Raw genomic sequence first — 15,921 nt, forward strand, 5'->3', positions numbered from 1 at the left:
AGCCTACCTGGGTAGTGGTAAGGGAAAGTAGGGGGTACTGTCTCTGACTCTGGACATAGAGGAGGCTGCTTCAAACCTACGGTCAGCAGTTAAAACCCCAGCTCTTCCAGCTGATGTCAAAATGTTGTTGAGCAACACGCTGGAGGTTGCTACTATGTGTTACTTCTCTTGATTCTTCAGTTGCTTTGGATAAGCTCCCTAGATCATAGCCTGCCTAAGCATTGGCTCCATCTCCCGTTCAACCTCCAAAAGGATTTCATCTTCAAAAAAACCTCAAATGCTACCTCTGCATCCAACACTGGACTCCTGCTCGCTCTCCTGACCTATGATACCGATGACAGCATAGCAATGTAGTGGTCCACTTGTCTAAAAATAGATTTATAATGGGTATGATGAAGAGTTTATTAAAAAGAGTGTGTTCTGTAGTTTGGAAATGGTTCAGCAATAATTCAGATGTGGAAATCCATGATTTACAGGTTGTTTTCCAAACACAGCATGTTAAGGCAACAGTAAGAAAACCCCTGTATGTCTCCATCAATTCTTTACAGGAGAGACAATTTAGTTCAGTCAAAGACATGTCGGACACACAAGATGCCTTATGAATGACCTATTAATGTTGTAAACTTCAAACTTGAATGCTGTTAGAACGTAAAGACTTTCTGCAGCTCCTCGGTTGCCAAACGCAATTTACAGAAGTGGAAATTGGAGAAATTAGGGAAATGATATACCACTAAAACTGAGGCTACATGTGAAACGTAATAGCAGAAGAAAAAAAAAGACAGATGAAGTGAAAAATTATAATGATGACAAGAGACAGAAGTTACATCATCTCCTAAGGTTCCTAAGAGTGACGTAAGAGGAAGATAAAACAACTGACTGGTACAAAGTTTAGTCAGTTGTCGTCTTGCCTCCACCTTATCCCTACTTCTCTCCTCCTCTGATGGATAACACTGGGAGTCCTCACCTCTGCTTCCCCAACCTCAACTCCTCCTGCAGACGACTTCTACGACATCCATCTGAGGCTGTTCTACTCTACACCCTGCTCGCCTTTGTCTCTCTGCTCACCGTGACACTCAATATACTCATCATCTTCTCCATCTCTTATTTCCAGCAACTCCACACCCCGACCAACAACCTGCTACTGTCTCTGGCTGTGTGCGACATGGGAGTGGGACTGCTGGTGATGCCTATTGAAGGCCTGCGCTACATTGAGACATGTTGGCTGCTGGGGAGGTTAATGTGTGCTCTGAGTCCCTATGTGTTTTATGGTCTGGTCTCGACCTCCTTGGGTCACATGGTGCTCATATCCATAGTCCGTTATCTCACCATCTGTCACCCACTGCAACACAACACTAAAATCACAATTACTAATGTTAACATCTCTATCTGTCTATGTTGGACATCTGCATTCATCTACAATGGGTTAATTCTGATGGACCACATGGGGAACCCAGACAGATTCAGCTCCTGCCGTGGAGAATGTGTGGTTGTCATCAACCACATTCCAGGAACTGTTGACCTCTTTATTACATTTGTTGGGCCCTGTAGTGTCATGGTTGTGCTGTATATGAAGGTGTTTCTGGTTGCAGTTTCTCAAGTGCGTGTAATTCGGTCACAGACTGCTGCCACCACTGCCAAAGCGGCTCCAACCACTAGAAAATCCCAAACAAAGGCAGCCAGGACACTTGGGATTCTGGTAGTTGTATTTCTAATTTGTTTCTGCCCATATGTCTACCCCATTCTTGCAGCTGAGCAGAATTCCACTAACTTGTCTTATTACTCCATTTTGACTTGGATCATGTTGTTAAATTCTTGCCTAAACCCTCTGATTTATGCTCTGTTCTACCCCTGGTTTAGAAAAGCTATGAAACTCACCTTCACATTCAAAATACTGCAGGCTCACTCACACGATGCTATGATCATGTAAACGGTGATAAATCATGTTAGTCACTGTTTTGAAAGCACTGCCTCACCTCTGAAGCACCACTGAGACCCCGAACAATCACTTTTGACAGAGATCTTATTTTGTCACACGATCATGTTGTAAACAAGATTTTCTCATAATAACACAGCTCAATTTTTAAGTGAAGCAGAAGAAACTGATTTTTAAACGTTTTTCAGCTATGTGTTTATTCATCGTTCAAGTACGTTCAAGTAGATTAACATGTTTTTGTTAACTCTGTTTAGTCTATGCTCTTTACTATAATATTGGGTTATGGTTTTTGAAAATATTTAAATCTCTGACATCTATGCTCTGTTTAAGTATGACACTACCTATTTGTAATAAAAAGGAAAGAAAATACACAATCCTCCTATTGCTATATTGCAACCAAACAACACTCCCAATGGACAATGGTAACATACCGTGATTTTCCTACATTATGTAATTCTCCAGTTATAGATGTGTCAAAATTAACTTAATATGGAAATCTCAGCAAAAATCCCTCGTCCGTATGGAAAAGCCTGTACTCACTAGAAATGCATCTGTCTGTAGTCATGCACAGGCATCACACGAGTCTTAAGGGGACAAGACACTGAGTAATCGATTTTCTGAATATACACCAATTGCTCGATAAATAAATGTCAGCAGAAATCTGCCCATTGTCATTATTAGTCTCTAGTCACACAGGGGAAATTCAAGGGTCTTAAGATAAATATACTATATGTATTAACTACTTCTTTGTACAACAGAAAAAAAAAAAAACTTTAAATCAACTTTTGCTTTTTACATGCATCTATTTTCCTACCATTTTTAAACTAAGTTTAACTGATTTAGAAAAGTTGTTCACATTTGTTTTATTTATAAAACTATAGTTTGTATGTGCATGGTGCTAATATCCATAGTCCGTTATCTGACTGTTACCCCCCTGCCACACAACACTAAAATCACAATTACTAACGTTAACATCTTTGTCTATGTTATTATCAACCACATTCCAGGAACTGTTGACCTTTTTATCACATTTGCCCTTTACAACACATCATCTCTCTTATCTTTTTGAAGACATAACAATCCATTGTAACATTGATAAAAACTTAAGCTTTTACTCAACTTAAATTTGTTTGTTTAAGGTTGTTTGTAAGGTTGATATTCTGATTAACTGATAAAGATCTCTCTAGTCTATGACCTCACAATTGAGTAGCAGTAGGCAGGATAATGTAGCTGCCATCAAGCCTCCCAGTCAGCTAGCCCCATTCCCATTAAGTCTCATCTGACCAGTGACAATGAGTCTCAGCTATCCAGAAACTATACTTGAAACTATGTCAAAGTACTGGCTCATTTTAGTGCAACGAATGGCTCTTAAAAACCTGACTAGTTACTTGAAAACAGCTTTTTGTAAGTCTCATGGATTTCATTGCTCTTCTCACTATCAATACCAAAGCTCAACAAGGTCTATTTGACACCTTGGTGTTTGAAAGAAAGCATGCTGTTGAACTGGAGATCTGACCACAAATAATGAAAATTATTCTACAATGTTTTTATGTCTAGGGGCACAAATGTGTCCTGAAATACAATGGTAGCTAATCAGTATCACTAAACACAATCCTAAATTTGCTTTTCACTCCATATCTGAGATTTATAAAAAGCAATAATCTCTTAGCTGTTCATCCTTAACAGCTTGTGAGTTTCCTGATTTTTTCTGCAGTAAAATACATGGCATTAGATAAAAATCAGTTCATCATCAAAAGTAGGGTGGTGTGTCTGGCTTATGTGTTATAAATGTTGAAGCAGAAAAACTAATCCTGCAGGATTAGAAGGAGCGTTTCCTTTTTGGTCTTGTTGGTTATTAAAAAACACCTTAAAGAGCTGACAATAGTAATAATAAATAATAAAAGTCAATAATTAGATCACAATTTACTGTAAACTTGACTGAAAATAGGAAAGAGTTTAATTCCAAACACTGTTTGTTTATGGGGTCTTTCATTGTGATTTATCATTGAACTACAGCTACAAAACCGATACCTGAAAAAACCTATAATGTTTGGCTCATGTGCAAGTGGTAAATAGAAGATAAATGCCAAAAATGAGGGAGAGAAAAACGAAAGGTGCTGATTAAGTTATAGATTATGACGATGACAAGGGACAAAAGTTACATCATCTCTTAGGGTTCTTGGAAAAATGGGAGGGATAAATGAACTGTCTCATAATAAGATCAAGGAGTTGTCTTCTTGCCTCCACCTCTACCCTGCTTCTCTGCTCCACCGATGGACAGCACTGCAGGCCCCCCTCTCTGCTTCCCGAACCTCAACTCCTCCTGCAGACGACTGCTACGACCACCTTCTGAGACCGTTCTACTCTACACCCTGCTCGCCTTTGTCTCTCTGCTCACCGTGACACTCAATATACTCATCATCTTCTCCATCTACCACTTCCGGCAGCTCCACACACCGACCAACAACCTGCTACTGTCTCTGGCTGTGTGCGACCTGGTAGTGGGACTGCTGGTGATGCCTATTGAAGGTCTGCGTTACATTGAGACATGTTGGCTGCTGGGGAGGTTAATGTGTGCTCTGAGTCCTTATCTCTTTTACTGTCTGGTCTCGACCTCCTTGGGCCACATGGTGCTCATATCCATAGTTCGTTATCTGACCATCTGTGACCCACTGCATCACAACTCTAAGCTCACCATCACTAATGTTAACGTCTGTATTTTTCTCTGTTGGGCCTCTTCAATTATTTACAATGGGTTATTTACAATGGACCACTTGGGGAACCCAGACAGATTCAGCTCCTGCCACGGAGAATGTGTCGTAGTAATCAGCCGCATCTCTGGAACTGTTGACCTCTTTGTCACATTTGTTGGGCCCTGTACTGTTATGATTGTGCTATACATGAAAGTGTTTGTGGTTGCCGTTTCTCAAGTGCGTGTTATTCAGTCACAAACTGCTGCCAATGCCAAGGCTCCAACCACTAGAAAGTCACAAACAAAGGCAGCCAGGACACTTGGAATTCTGATAGTTGTGTTTCTAATGTGTTTCTGCCCATTTTTCTATCCCGCTCTTGCAGGTCAGGACAGCTCCACTACCATGTCCTATTTCTCTGTACTGTCATGGATCATGTTGTTGAATTCCTGTTTAAACCCTCTGATTTATGCTATGTTCTACCCCTGGTTTAGAAAAGCAATCAAACTTATCTTCACACTCAGAATACTTCAGGCTCACTCCCGGGAGGTTATGATCATGTAGGCAGAGTAGGAAGTGTTAGCAACAATTCATTTTCACTGTATTGGAAACACTGTCTCGCCCTTGACCCTACTGTTTTAAAGCACCACACTCAACAATGGCCTTGGACCAGGGTTTCTCACAGCTTTGTTGTAATTAGATTTCTCTCATGAATACAGATCTCAATGCTAAGTGAAGCACATTGACCACTTATATAAATATTGATGGCTCTGTATGCATAGCAGGTGAGTATGTCAGCAAAATATAATTACTTAAACAAATATAAAGATAAATTTAAACATGCAAATTCACAACAAGCAGGATTGTGTCTTATATTTTAGCTTTATGTTTTTGAGTTTTATCTCAACTAGACTCTCATAAGATATATAAAAATTGTGTTACTTCACATTGACAAATATTAACATCATAGGACTATATTTTAAATATTGTTAATTCTAGGTGATTGTGATACAATGTAATAATCCTAAATTCAACAGTATTCAGTAGATTTCTTAGTTTTTCTAAATGTTGTTTAGACTCGTCTGTACACTATTAAACTACTTTCCTTGCGACATCTGCAATTAAAAATGATCTAATTGTGTGGCTATTACCTCTGTTATGTTTTATACAATAGTGGTTTATTAACCAAATAAATAGCTAAAAAAATCATTTAGTGCTCATAACTGCTATAATACTACACATTTATACCATTATTCTGGATTATAATTTTGCCTCTGTAAGACTTACCCTCTCTGCAGCTATACCCAGGTCTTCGTGTGAATCGGGCCTGTAAAAAAAGAGAAATAAAAAAAAATGGTAAAAAAACATTTGAGCATGAGGGTAGAAAACAGCTGGTACTTTATACAGTGGAACTTATGGTCAGGAATTTATATTGATTTTCTAAATATACACCAATGGCTCGATAAATAAATGTCAGCAGAAATATGTCACCCGTGATGAAATTAGCCCACAATCACTATCAGTCTGTAGTCACACAGGGGAAATTCAAGGATCTTAAGATAACTGTACTATGTGTATTAACTACTTCTGTCTACAACAGACAAAAGAAAAAAAAATTTCACATTTGTTTTATTTATAAAAGATTTTTATGTGTTGTGCCCACCCAATGCTAACATATAGGTAGGTTTAAGTTATTATGATGGATTCTCAAAAAAAAACTGTCATATCCAAAGAGGAATACAGAACACATTCAAAATTGTTTTTATTGTATGTAACTGATGTAAACTGCATTATAGTAAAATTAAATAAAGCTAACTTTATTAAACATGAAAATTAGAGAAGATCTTTGACTGAAAAAAAATGCATACACATTTACTTTCTACACTAAAGTCAAAGTTGTCATTTAGTGCAAAACTGAACAACACTGGACACTTGATGTTTTGAAATTTGTTTTGTATTCACCCTTTTTGACAATCATCTAGTTCAGGGAAAATATTTTACTAGATTATTAATATCTACATTTATAAAGTGTGTTTACTGGTCTCTATATGCATGTAAAGATCAAATGTTAGATCAAATTTGAGAAGTCTGACTGCTAAAAAAAATATGCTAATCTGTGTGATATTTATTTCGGTCCTTTTTAATTCACGTCAGTATTACACAGTTATCAAATGCCCCTTTTGTTTAATTACTGTCCAAAGAACAAGAGAAAAAAAATTTAAAACCAAAAACAAACTGGATTAAAAAGAAATATAAAAAACAAGAGATACAAATACTTAATATCAGTAGAAGTCAAAATTCTGATTCACCCTGATGGGGTCATTTTAACTTCTATTCTGAAATGACTGTGCAAGGATTATTTTTTGGGGGTCCAGAGCAGCATAGTCCGGGATCAAATTGGGGGACTAGAAAGCTGTAAATGTTGCTCAAATTGGTTTATACTTGCAGCTGAGCTTGTCAGATAAAAAATGCCATCAGTGTTCCTTTCTGATGTTACATCATCTCTTTATCTTTTTTATTTTATACCTATTCATCGTTATTACCCGCCAAACATTTCCAGTTATTAATTAACAAAGACACTGTTTATACTATGAGAAATATGCCTTATGTAAGACTGATATGTGTAGTGAATACATAAAAATTACCAAAGTAATAACAAAATACTGTAAAAGAAGAAGACACAGAAAGGCAAAGGTTACATCATCTTTTCGAGTTTCTGGAAAAAAGGGAGGGTGGTGCAGGAGGAAGATAAAATAACTGTTTGGTGAGGACTTTGATCATTTGTCCTTTTGCCTCCACTTCGTCCCTACTTCTCCTGTCCCTGATGGACAGCACAGACGGCCTCCCGCTCTGCTTCCCCAACCTCAACTCCTCCTGCAGACGACTTCTACGACCTCCATCTGAGGCTGCTCTACTCTACACTCTGCTCGCCTTTGTCTCTCTGCTCACTGTGATACTCAATTTTCTTGTCATTTTTTCCATCTCACACTTCCGGCAGCTTCACACCCCGACCAACACCTTGCTACTCTCTCTGGCTGTGTCCGACCTGCTGTTGGGGATGCTGATAATGCCTATTGAAGGCCTGCATTACATTGAGACATGCTGGATGCTGGGGAGGCTAATGTGCGCTCTGAGTCCTTATGTTTTATACTCTCTGATCTCTATATCATTGGGTGACATGGTGCTCATATCCGTAGTACGTTATCTGACCATCTGTGACCCACTGAACTACAAGTCTAAGATCACCATGACTAATGTTAACATCTGTATCTCTCTCTGTTGGACATCTTCAACAATATACAACAGATTAATTCTCAGGGAACACTTAGAAAACCCTGAAAGATTCAACTCCTGCCACGGAGAATGTGTGGTGGTCATCGATCACATTCCAGGGACTGTTGATCTCTTTGTCACATTTGTTGGGCCTTCTACTGTCATGGTTGTGCTGTATATGAGGGTCTTCCTGGTTGCCGTTTCACAGGCACGTGTAATTCAGTCACAGACTGCTGCTCCTAACGCTAGAGTGGCTCCCACTGCTAAGAAATCACAGGGGAAGGCAGCCAGGACTCTTGGGATTCTGATAGTTGTGTTTTTGATGTGTTTCTGTCCATCTTATTATCCTACTCTGGTTGGTGAAGTCATCTCCACTGGCTTGTCCTTTTACTCAGTATTAAATTGGATCCTACTGATGAACTCTTGTTTAAACCCTCTAATTTATGCACTGTTCTATCCCTGGTTTAGAAAAGCAATTAAATTAATCTTTACATTCAAAATACTGCAATCTCACTCCCGGGATGTTATGATCATTTAAACAGAGCGAATAGTCATATCAAAGTGGTATGGAAACAAAACTGTTCTGCAGCTTAAATAAAAAGGTACCTGTAACGATGGTCCCAGGCAGAGATTCTCCCATTTTGTGACACAGTCATATTGTCAACATTTGCAGACACAGCTTTTTGCCTTGTTTTACATCTCACTGCAAATGTTGATACAAACACCTATTGTGAAACATTGTGCACAACAAACTATCTGGGCACATCTACAAATTAAACATAAACGCATCATCATGATGAATCAGGATTTTCTTGAACCACTTTATCATTTTTTTTCGTATGTCTTGTCTGCTGATGGCATTTTGATAACAAAATGGAATGCTATCTTTAGAACATCATAAGCTCTGTTGATTTTAATAGTGCAATAATTTAACACATTGTAACTAAACACACTATTTGGTAGTTTTCTGCTGTAGGCTGTTTAGTTTCTTCTGATTACTATTATTAAGAATTTAATTTCAGCTTTTAGCTTTTGTGCTGTTGAAAATATTCTAATTAGTGTGGTATTTATTTCTGTCATGTTCATTCATTCACATGTTAAATCACTATTAAACTGCTTTTCTTTTATCTAATTGTGCTGTTATTATCTTGGCGATGTTTTGTGTAGTTTAATACACCGATCAGACACAACATTAAGTAGACCTGTGCAATTCAATGTAATCAAATACAGTGGCTCTTCCATGAATTCTACTTTTACAATGTTATAAGTTCTCAGTTTTTAGGTTGAAAGTCAGAAAGGTGATAATTTGACTATGTATATATTATTGAGATCATAGTGGGTATTAAAGTCCTACTGGACTGCATTAAAACAAGGTGAGTAATGTTTTGGCCGATGTATTTAAAATTAATGAGGTGGCCAAAACATTAGAACCACCTCTTAATGGTTTACTAGCACAGCAGGTGTACTTAAAGAATATAAAAATATAACATGAATAAAAAATAGAAAGAAAGAAATTTGAGCTTGAGGGTAAAAAAACTCCTGCTACATTATACAGTTGAATTTATGCTTATAAATATAAAAATTAAACACTGAGTAATAAATGTTTTTAATATACACCAATTGCTCAATAAATAAATATCAGCAGAAATCTTTCACCCCTGATGAATTTAGCCCATCTCTCTGTATTCACAGGGGAATTTTAAGGTGCTTAATATAAATAACTGTACTCAGTGTGTTAAAATAGACAAAAAAAAACAAAACTTAAAATCAACTTCTGCTTTTTATGGCACAACATGTATCTATTTTTCTACCATTTTTAAACTAAATTTAACAGATTTAGTAAAAATGCTCACATTTGTTGTATTTATAAAACATTTATATCTTTGGTGCCCACCCAAAACTAATATATAGTCAAGTTTAACATTATTATGGATTCTCAATAAAACTGTCATGTCCAAGGAGGAATGCAGAACACACTCTAAATTTGGTTATTATTGTTTTTGAAGTAAACTGTAAAATTAAATGAAGACAAACTTTACTAAACACGGAAATTAGATAAGATCATTGACTATAAACAAACAAGCACTGCATATACATTTACCTTCCACAGTACAAGGCAGAGTTGTCATTAAGGGCAAAATTAAACACCGGGACATTACAATTTTTATTGTACTAACCATTTTTTGACAATCATCTAGTTAAATATTTATAAGATGTATTTACTGGCCTTCGGTGTGCATGTAAAGATCAAATGTTAAATCCAGAGTCCCTCTGCTAAAAAAATATTCTAATCAGTGTGGTATTTATTTCTATTTCTGTTTTTAAATTCACTTCAGTATGACATCAGTTATCAATGCGACTTTTGTTTCACTTGAATTACTGTCTGAAGAACATGAAAAAAAGTTTATAAAACTGAAAGCAAGAGCAAGAAATACAAATATACTGAATATCCGTAGACATTAGGTATAAGTGCACAATTTTCTCCTTTACACCTGACTATTGCTGAAGTGGAATCAAGACATCCTCCAAATGGAGAATGAACCTTATTGAGAGACAAGAGTATAATATGGAGATATTTAAAAATTGTTTTAATGCAGGGATATCAAACAATGGCATTGTTAAAATTTCTGCATATACACAACTTGCTACATAAATAAATATGAGAAAACATCTGTCATCCCTGCTGTTTTAGCCCACAGTCACAAGATACGTACTATTCCTCTGTAACTACACGAGGAAATTACAGCAGTTAAAATATATTAAAAAAATAAATAAAAATCATGCATGTATGGTAAATGGCCCCTTATGTAGTGCTTTGGTCCAAAGCGCTTTACAATAATGCTTCTCATTCACCAATTCACACACTTAAGGCAGCCACTGCCTAGCAAGGTGCACACTTGACCGACCGGGAGCAACTTGGTGGTCAGTGTCTTGTCCAAGGCCACTTCCACAAGTAGCCACGAGGGACCGGAAATCGAACCAATGACCCGGTGGTAGGGGATGACTGCCTTACCAATTGGGCTACAGCCGCTTCACATGTATGCACCGACTCAGCTGAACATTATCAGGACACAAAATACAAAAAAAATGATAATTTTAAAAGCATTGGATTCAGTGAAAACACAAAATGAGTCACTGTATAAAAATGGGACTAGTGAGGGAGGCACTCACTTTTGAAGGACTTACTATCCTACAGCAGAGATTAAAGACACTGCACAACAACCATTCATAAGCTTTACCAGTTAAAACTTTATGGGAAATTGACTAAAAGATAGAAGCGATTTTACCACTCAGCTAATTTTTCAATCTGAAGTCAACTGGAAGAAGAGTCTATGGTCTAATGAGACCAAAAATGAGATGTGTAGCATCAGACAAGATGCTACGTTTGTCATAAACCAAAAACAGCCAACCCCAAGAATACTAACTTGGGGGGGGAGTCGGTCATTATTTCATCACTGGATTACTGTTGGTTTTTATTTAATTTAGCTGACTTTGTGATGATCTCTTTTCAATGTGACACATTCTTTGAGTCAAAGAGAACCTCAACATCTTAAGCTCTGCTACCTCCAGCTCTGCCTCTCATCTTTTCTTCAGTTCTATTGTCTCTAAGCCGAACAACATCTCTGGTCTCATCACCGTCTTGAACACCTTTCCTTTCATTCTCGCTGATACTCCTTTACCACCTTCTTCACCTCTGCTCCCTGTAACCTCACTGTTCCACCTGGGTCCCTGTCAGTCACACACATTTTCTGTCTTGTTGTGGCTAAGCTTCATATCATTGTTTTCCAGAGCAGACCTCCACCTCTCTAGATTTTCCTCCACCTGTTCCCTGCTCTCACTACAAATCACAATGTAAGTATAAATAAGTAGGCTGCCATATTACTCATATGAATGAATATTGATTTATTTATTTACCATTAAGCAAGCTTAAATGGTAGGTGACAAAACACTTAAGATAAATATGAAACATTCTGGAAGTAGGAAAAAAGGAAAGGCTCTAAAGTTAAAATAATGATGAGGATGATGATAACGATGACATGGGATAGAGGTTACATCATCTTACAGTTTCTGGAAAAAAGGGAGGGTGGTGTAAGAGGAAGATAAAACAACTGTTTGGTGAGGAGTTTGATCATTTGTCCTTTTGCCTCCCCCAGTCTCTACTTCTCCTGTCACTGATGGACAGCACCGGGAGCCCCCCACTCTGTTTCCCCAACTTCAACTCTTCGTGCAGACGACTGCTAAGACCTCCATCTGAGGCTGCTCTACTCTACACTCTGCTCGCGTTTGCCTCTCTGCTCACTGTGACGCTCAATTCCCTCGTTATCTTCTCCATCTACTACTTCCGGCAGCTCCGCACTCCGACCAACACCTTGCTACTGTCTCTGGCTGTGTCTGATTTGGTAGTGGGACTGCTGGTGATGCCTATTGAAGGCATGCGTTACATTGAGACATGTTGGCTGCTGGGGAGGTTACTATGTGCTCTGAGTCCTTATTTTTTTTACTGTCTTACTTCAGCCTCATTGGATCACATGGTGCTCATATCCATAGTTCGTTATCTGACCATCTGTGACCCACTGAACTACAACACTAAAATTACCATAACTAATGTTAAAATCTGTATGTGTCTCTGTTGGACATCTTCAGCTATCTACAATGGGTTAATTCTAATGGAGCACATGGGGCAACCTGACAGATTTAGCTCCTGTCATGGAGAATGTGTAGTGGTCATCAGCTACATCCCAGGAACTATTGACCTCTTCGTCACATTTGTTGGGCCCTGTACTGTCATGGTTGTGCTGTATGTGAGGGTGTTTCTGGTTGCTCTTTCTCAAATGCGTGCAATTCAGTCACAGACTGCTGCTACTAATGCCAGCGTGGTTCCAACTGCTAAAAAATCACAGAGGAAGGCTGCCAGGACCCTCGGGATTCTAATTGTAGTATTTCTAATGTGTTTCTGCCCATATTATTATCCAGTTGTTGCAGGGGTGAACACCTCCACTAGTTTGACCTATTTCTCCATATTGTCTTGGGTCATGCAGCTTAATTCTTGTTTAAACCCTCTGATATATGCTCTGTTCTACCCCTGGTTTAGGAAAGCCATTAAACTTATTTTCACACTCAAAATACTGCAGGAGCACTCCTGGGAGGTTGTGATTATGTAGACATACATGAAAGTGAATAGTCATATTCAGGGCTTTAGAAAGACTGTCACCCCAGACCGTATTGAAGCACCACAGAGACCCTCAGCAGCGCCTACAGGTAAAAAGGGGTTATTTTGTCTGAGTTGTGCTGTAAACAGGTTTTTATACAAAATACAAAGAGATATTATAATGTGAATATGTGGATAAACAAGATGTGTCAAACATCATAAATACTTTGTCTTTGAAATAATACATTCTAGTTAGTTGTGCTATAGTATAATAATTTAACACATTGTAATTATTTAAATTGCATAACTAATCAGCAGAATATTTAGTCTCTTGTAAGAAACAATTTTACTACAAACATGCAATACACTGCAGGCTTATTGCAAACAGGCAAAGTAACTAAGAGAACAAAGAACTAGGGCTGTAAATAAAGCTTAGAAAATGGGCTGAGCATAAAAGTTTACATGGTTAAAAACACTTATTTGAAACAGAAAAATTTACATAAGATGTCCAAAAATGCATCTTCTTAGACCTAACAATTCCTACAGTGGCCTCAAAAGACCCATTTGAACATACCCAAATGAAAAATGAACAAACAATATAATACAAATTTTTTTTAAAAATGTCTTATTTGGGGAAGTCAAATAATGTTATAAAGAAATTTTCTGTGTATATCACTTGCTAGAAAAATAAGTCTTAGCAAAAAATGTTATCCCTGCTGCATTAGCCATCAGTCACAAAATATGCGCTACCTCTGTGTAGCCACATAGGGGCATTACAGGGGGACTTTACTCATGTTTGTCTTTGTAAAGCAGGAAAAATCCATATAGTAAACCACTGCATTTTATGGTACAGCATTTATCCATTATCTTATGTTTAAGTGAATTGTTTTGAATGAAATTCACTTTTTATTAAAACTAAAATTTCTATTTCAGAGAAACAAGTGTGTGACTCTCAACTGCATTTTAACAAGCTAATGTTATTCTGGTTTAAGTGCACGTGTAGGTTTCTCATCATCTTAAATGGGTGCTGTAGCTTACCTGTAGGAGTGATACAGGGGGGCATCTCTGGGTGGCAGGCCTCCAAAACTTCTTACAATGCAATCCAGTATGACTCCACTACCCAATTTGACCTCAATAATAAACACATAGAATTATCACCTTTCTGACAGTTTCAACCTATTAAAAAAACGGACAAGTTTTAATATTGTAAAAGCAGCTTTAATGGCAGAGCCACTATATTGGGTTGCATTAATTTGCACAGGTGTACTTAATGTCCCTATGCCTGATCGGTGTATGTAAGCACATAGATTAAATTTAAACAGTCAGCTTTTAACTATAGCTCTCGTGGACTTCCGATTAGAAAGCACTATCAAGATTTACATAGGTACCATCCTTAAATGTCTCAACTTGGAAACAGTGCTGTCGTATATAAACTGCTCAGGTTTCTACTGCATTCAAGGGCCACGATTAGTTGATACAGCATAGTTACCACAGTATATAAGAGTTTATAAAAGGGGCAGAACTTCAATATCAAAACAAATTAACAAACCAAAGACCATGGTTAAGTTTTGACTCTCTTCTGCACAAATACCAAGGAAGCAATCGGCTGTAGTACAGCCACCGCAGCAGTAGGGGGCAGTGTCGCATAATAACACAACAAAGCTCGATGACAACCAAGATGGAATTAGTGTTCTGACAACCTACAAAATATTAAAGTTGTTTTAACACTGCTTTTATTTAAAAACATGTTACGCACATTGTATTGGTCCAGGTGCGTCGTTTTAAGGGTATGGCCCCTTTTAACATGTACTGTCAATCATTCTGCAAGCGTATTAGTTTACGTTAGCCTCAGATAGCATATCTAACTCTCCGATTGAATTACTGTGTGTTACCAATTTTTTTAAAAGGAGTTTCACCAATCAAATATGATTCTTAAATATGCATTTGTAACTGCAAAGTAAACAATTTCGCCAAAGCAATATTACCTGCAGGAAACAATAACGTTAGCTAGCTAACACTAGCTGCTCTAGTCAAATTCACCGATGGTAACACAAGCCTGTAGCCCACAGTGACTGAACGTAAGCCGTAATTAACCAGGTTAACTCAACGCAGCTGTGTATTGGCCATGTGCGTTTCCTCTGAAACTCGTTAGAGCACAACAAGCCCAGGGCATGAGTTCCGGGGAGGGGATTACTCCAAACATCTAGACTTTAATCCCCTCCCCCAAAGCAGGTAAAAATAAAAAGTTTGCGGGGCATAATATTTACACACTTTGTAATATTTACACGTGGTTTTTAAGAAGCAACACAAAAATATAACTGCAGTGAGAAAACCACATACGTTCTTGTATGCAGAGCTGGCGGAAGTGCATAAACGTTATGTACCGAAAGCTGTTCCATCCATAATAAAACCTCGGCTTTTGGTGTAACTACAGTAGCTGGTAAAATAAGACATCAGAACTACAGCACTGTTCCTTTTCGCAATAAAGTGGTGAACATGATGTTTCCCACTGTCATCTGCAGTGGTACTTTGTTTTATAGTAACGTTAATTATACATTACAAGTCAAAGTAATTTTTTCAAAATGATAAATATCCTACTTATATTAAAGCTAAACTTAAACCATTAGTTTTAAAATATAATTTGGAGTACCAAGAGCAAACAACTAATTATGGAGATAATAATAATCTTGCATACAATGGATAAGCTATACTAAGGAACCACTATCTCTAATATTCTGCACACAGCTTAGAGTTGACAGCTAAGAAAAGAAGTGTTTGTTTTGGGTAAAATCCATGGATGTGTAATAAACATAATTTTTTATTCTGTCTGATTGTCTATGTCTAGAACTCCCAGCAGACTGTGCCCAGGTTGTCGG

At 37.6% G+C, this 15,921-nt stretch overlaps 5 protein-coding genes across 8 annotated transcripts in view; 4 read left to right on the plus strand and 1 right to left on the minus strand.

The window, feature by feature from the left end:
* n6amt1 (N-6 adenine-specific DNA methyltransferase 1) overlaps positions 1–15,921 on the minus strand; it is a 32,956-nt gene that overhangs the window by 15,975 nt on the left and 1,060 nt on the right. For 2 of the 4 annotated variants that reach the window (XM_067502649.1, XM_067502650.1), the window contains exons 1-3: positions 15,031–15,198; positions 14,084–14,175; positions 5,911–5,950 (exon numbers count right to left, since the gene is read on the minus strand). The gene's annotated coding sequence lies outside the window, so the exon portion shown is untranslated. Of the gene's footprint in view, positions 1–5,910; positions 5,951–14,083; positions 14,222–15,030; positions 15,199–15,921 lie in introns of those variants that run through there. The other 2 variants (XM_067502652.1, XM_067502651.1) reach the window with 2 other exon arrangements.
* On the plus strand, positions 941–1,927 carry LOC137126194 (trace amine-associated receptor 13c-like). The gene has a single exon (XM_067502706.1). The coding sequence runs from the start codon at positions 941–943 to the stop codon at positions 1,925–1,927; it is 987 nt and encodes a 328-aa protein (XP_067358807.1).
* LOC137126204 (trace amine-associated receptor 13c-like) lies at positions 4,207–5,187 on the plus strand. Its single transcript, XM_067502718.1, has one exon. It carries the CDS (start codon positions 4,207–4,209, stop codon positions 5,185–5,187), a length of 981 nt encoding a protein of 326 aa, XP_067358819.1.
* LOC137125989 (trace amine-associated receptor 13c-like) lies at positions 7,324–8,524 on the plus strand. The gene has a single exon (XM_067502319.1). It carries the CDS (start codon positions 7,448–7,450, stop codon positions 8,432–8,434), a length of 987 nt encoding a protein of 328 aa, XP_067358420.1. The 5' UTR covers positions 7,324–7,447; the 3' UTR covers positions 8,435–8,524.
* Positions 12,072–13,058, plus strand: LOC137126158 (trace amine-associated receptor 13c-like). Its single transcript, XM_067502646.1, has one exon. It carries the CDS (start codon positions 12,072–12,074, stop codon positions 13,056–13,058), a length of 987 nt encoding a protein of 328 aa, XP_067358747.1.

The sequence above is a fragment of the Channa argus genome, chromosome 4, assembly GCF_033026475.1.
Source record: "Channa argus isolate prfri chromosome 4, Channa argus male v1.0, whole genome shotgun sequence".
NCBI lineage: Eukaryota > Metazoa > Chordata > Actinopteri > Anabantiformes > Channidae > Channa > Channa argus.

Coding starts and splice junctions, on each gene's coding strand:
- LOC137125989 (XM_067502319.1), top strand. CDS start 7,448: ATGGACAGCACAGACGGCCTCCCGCTCTGCTTCCCCAACCTCAACTCC.
- LOC137126158 (XM_067502646.1), top strand. CDS start 12,072: ATGGACAGCACCGGGAGCCCCCCACTCTGTTTCCCCAACTTCAACTCT.
- LOC137126204 (XM_067502718.1), top strand. CDS start 4,207: ATGGACAGCACTGCAGGCCCCCCTCTCTGCTTCCCGAACCTCAACTCC.
- LOC137126194 (XM_067502706.1), top strand. CDS start 941: ATGGATAACACTGGGAGTCCTCACCTCTGCTTCCCCAACCTCAACTCC.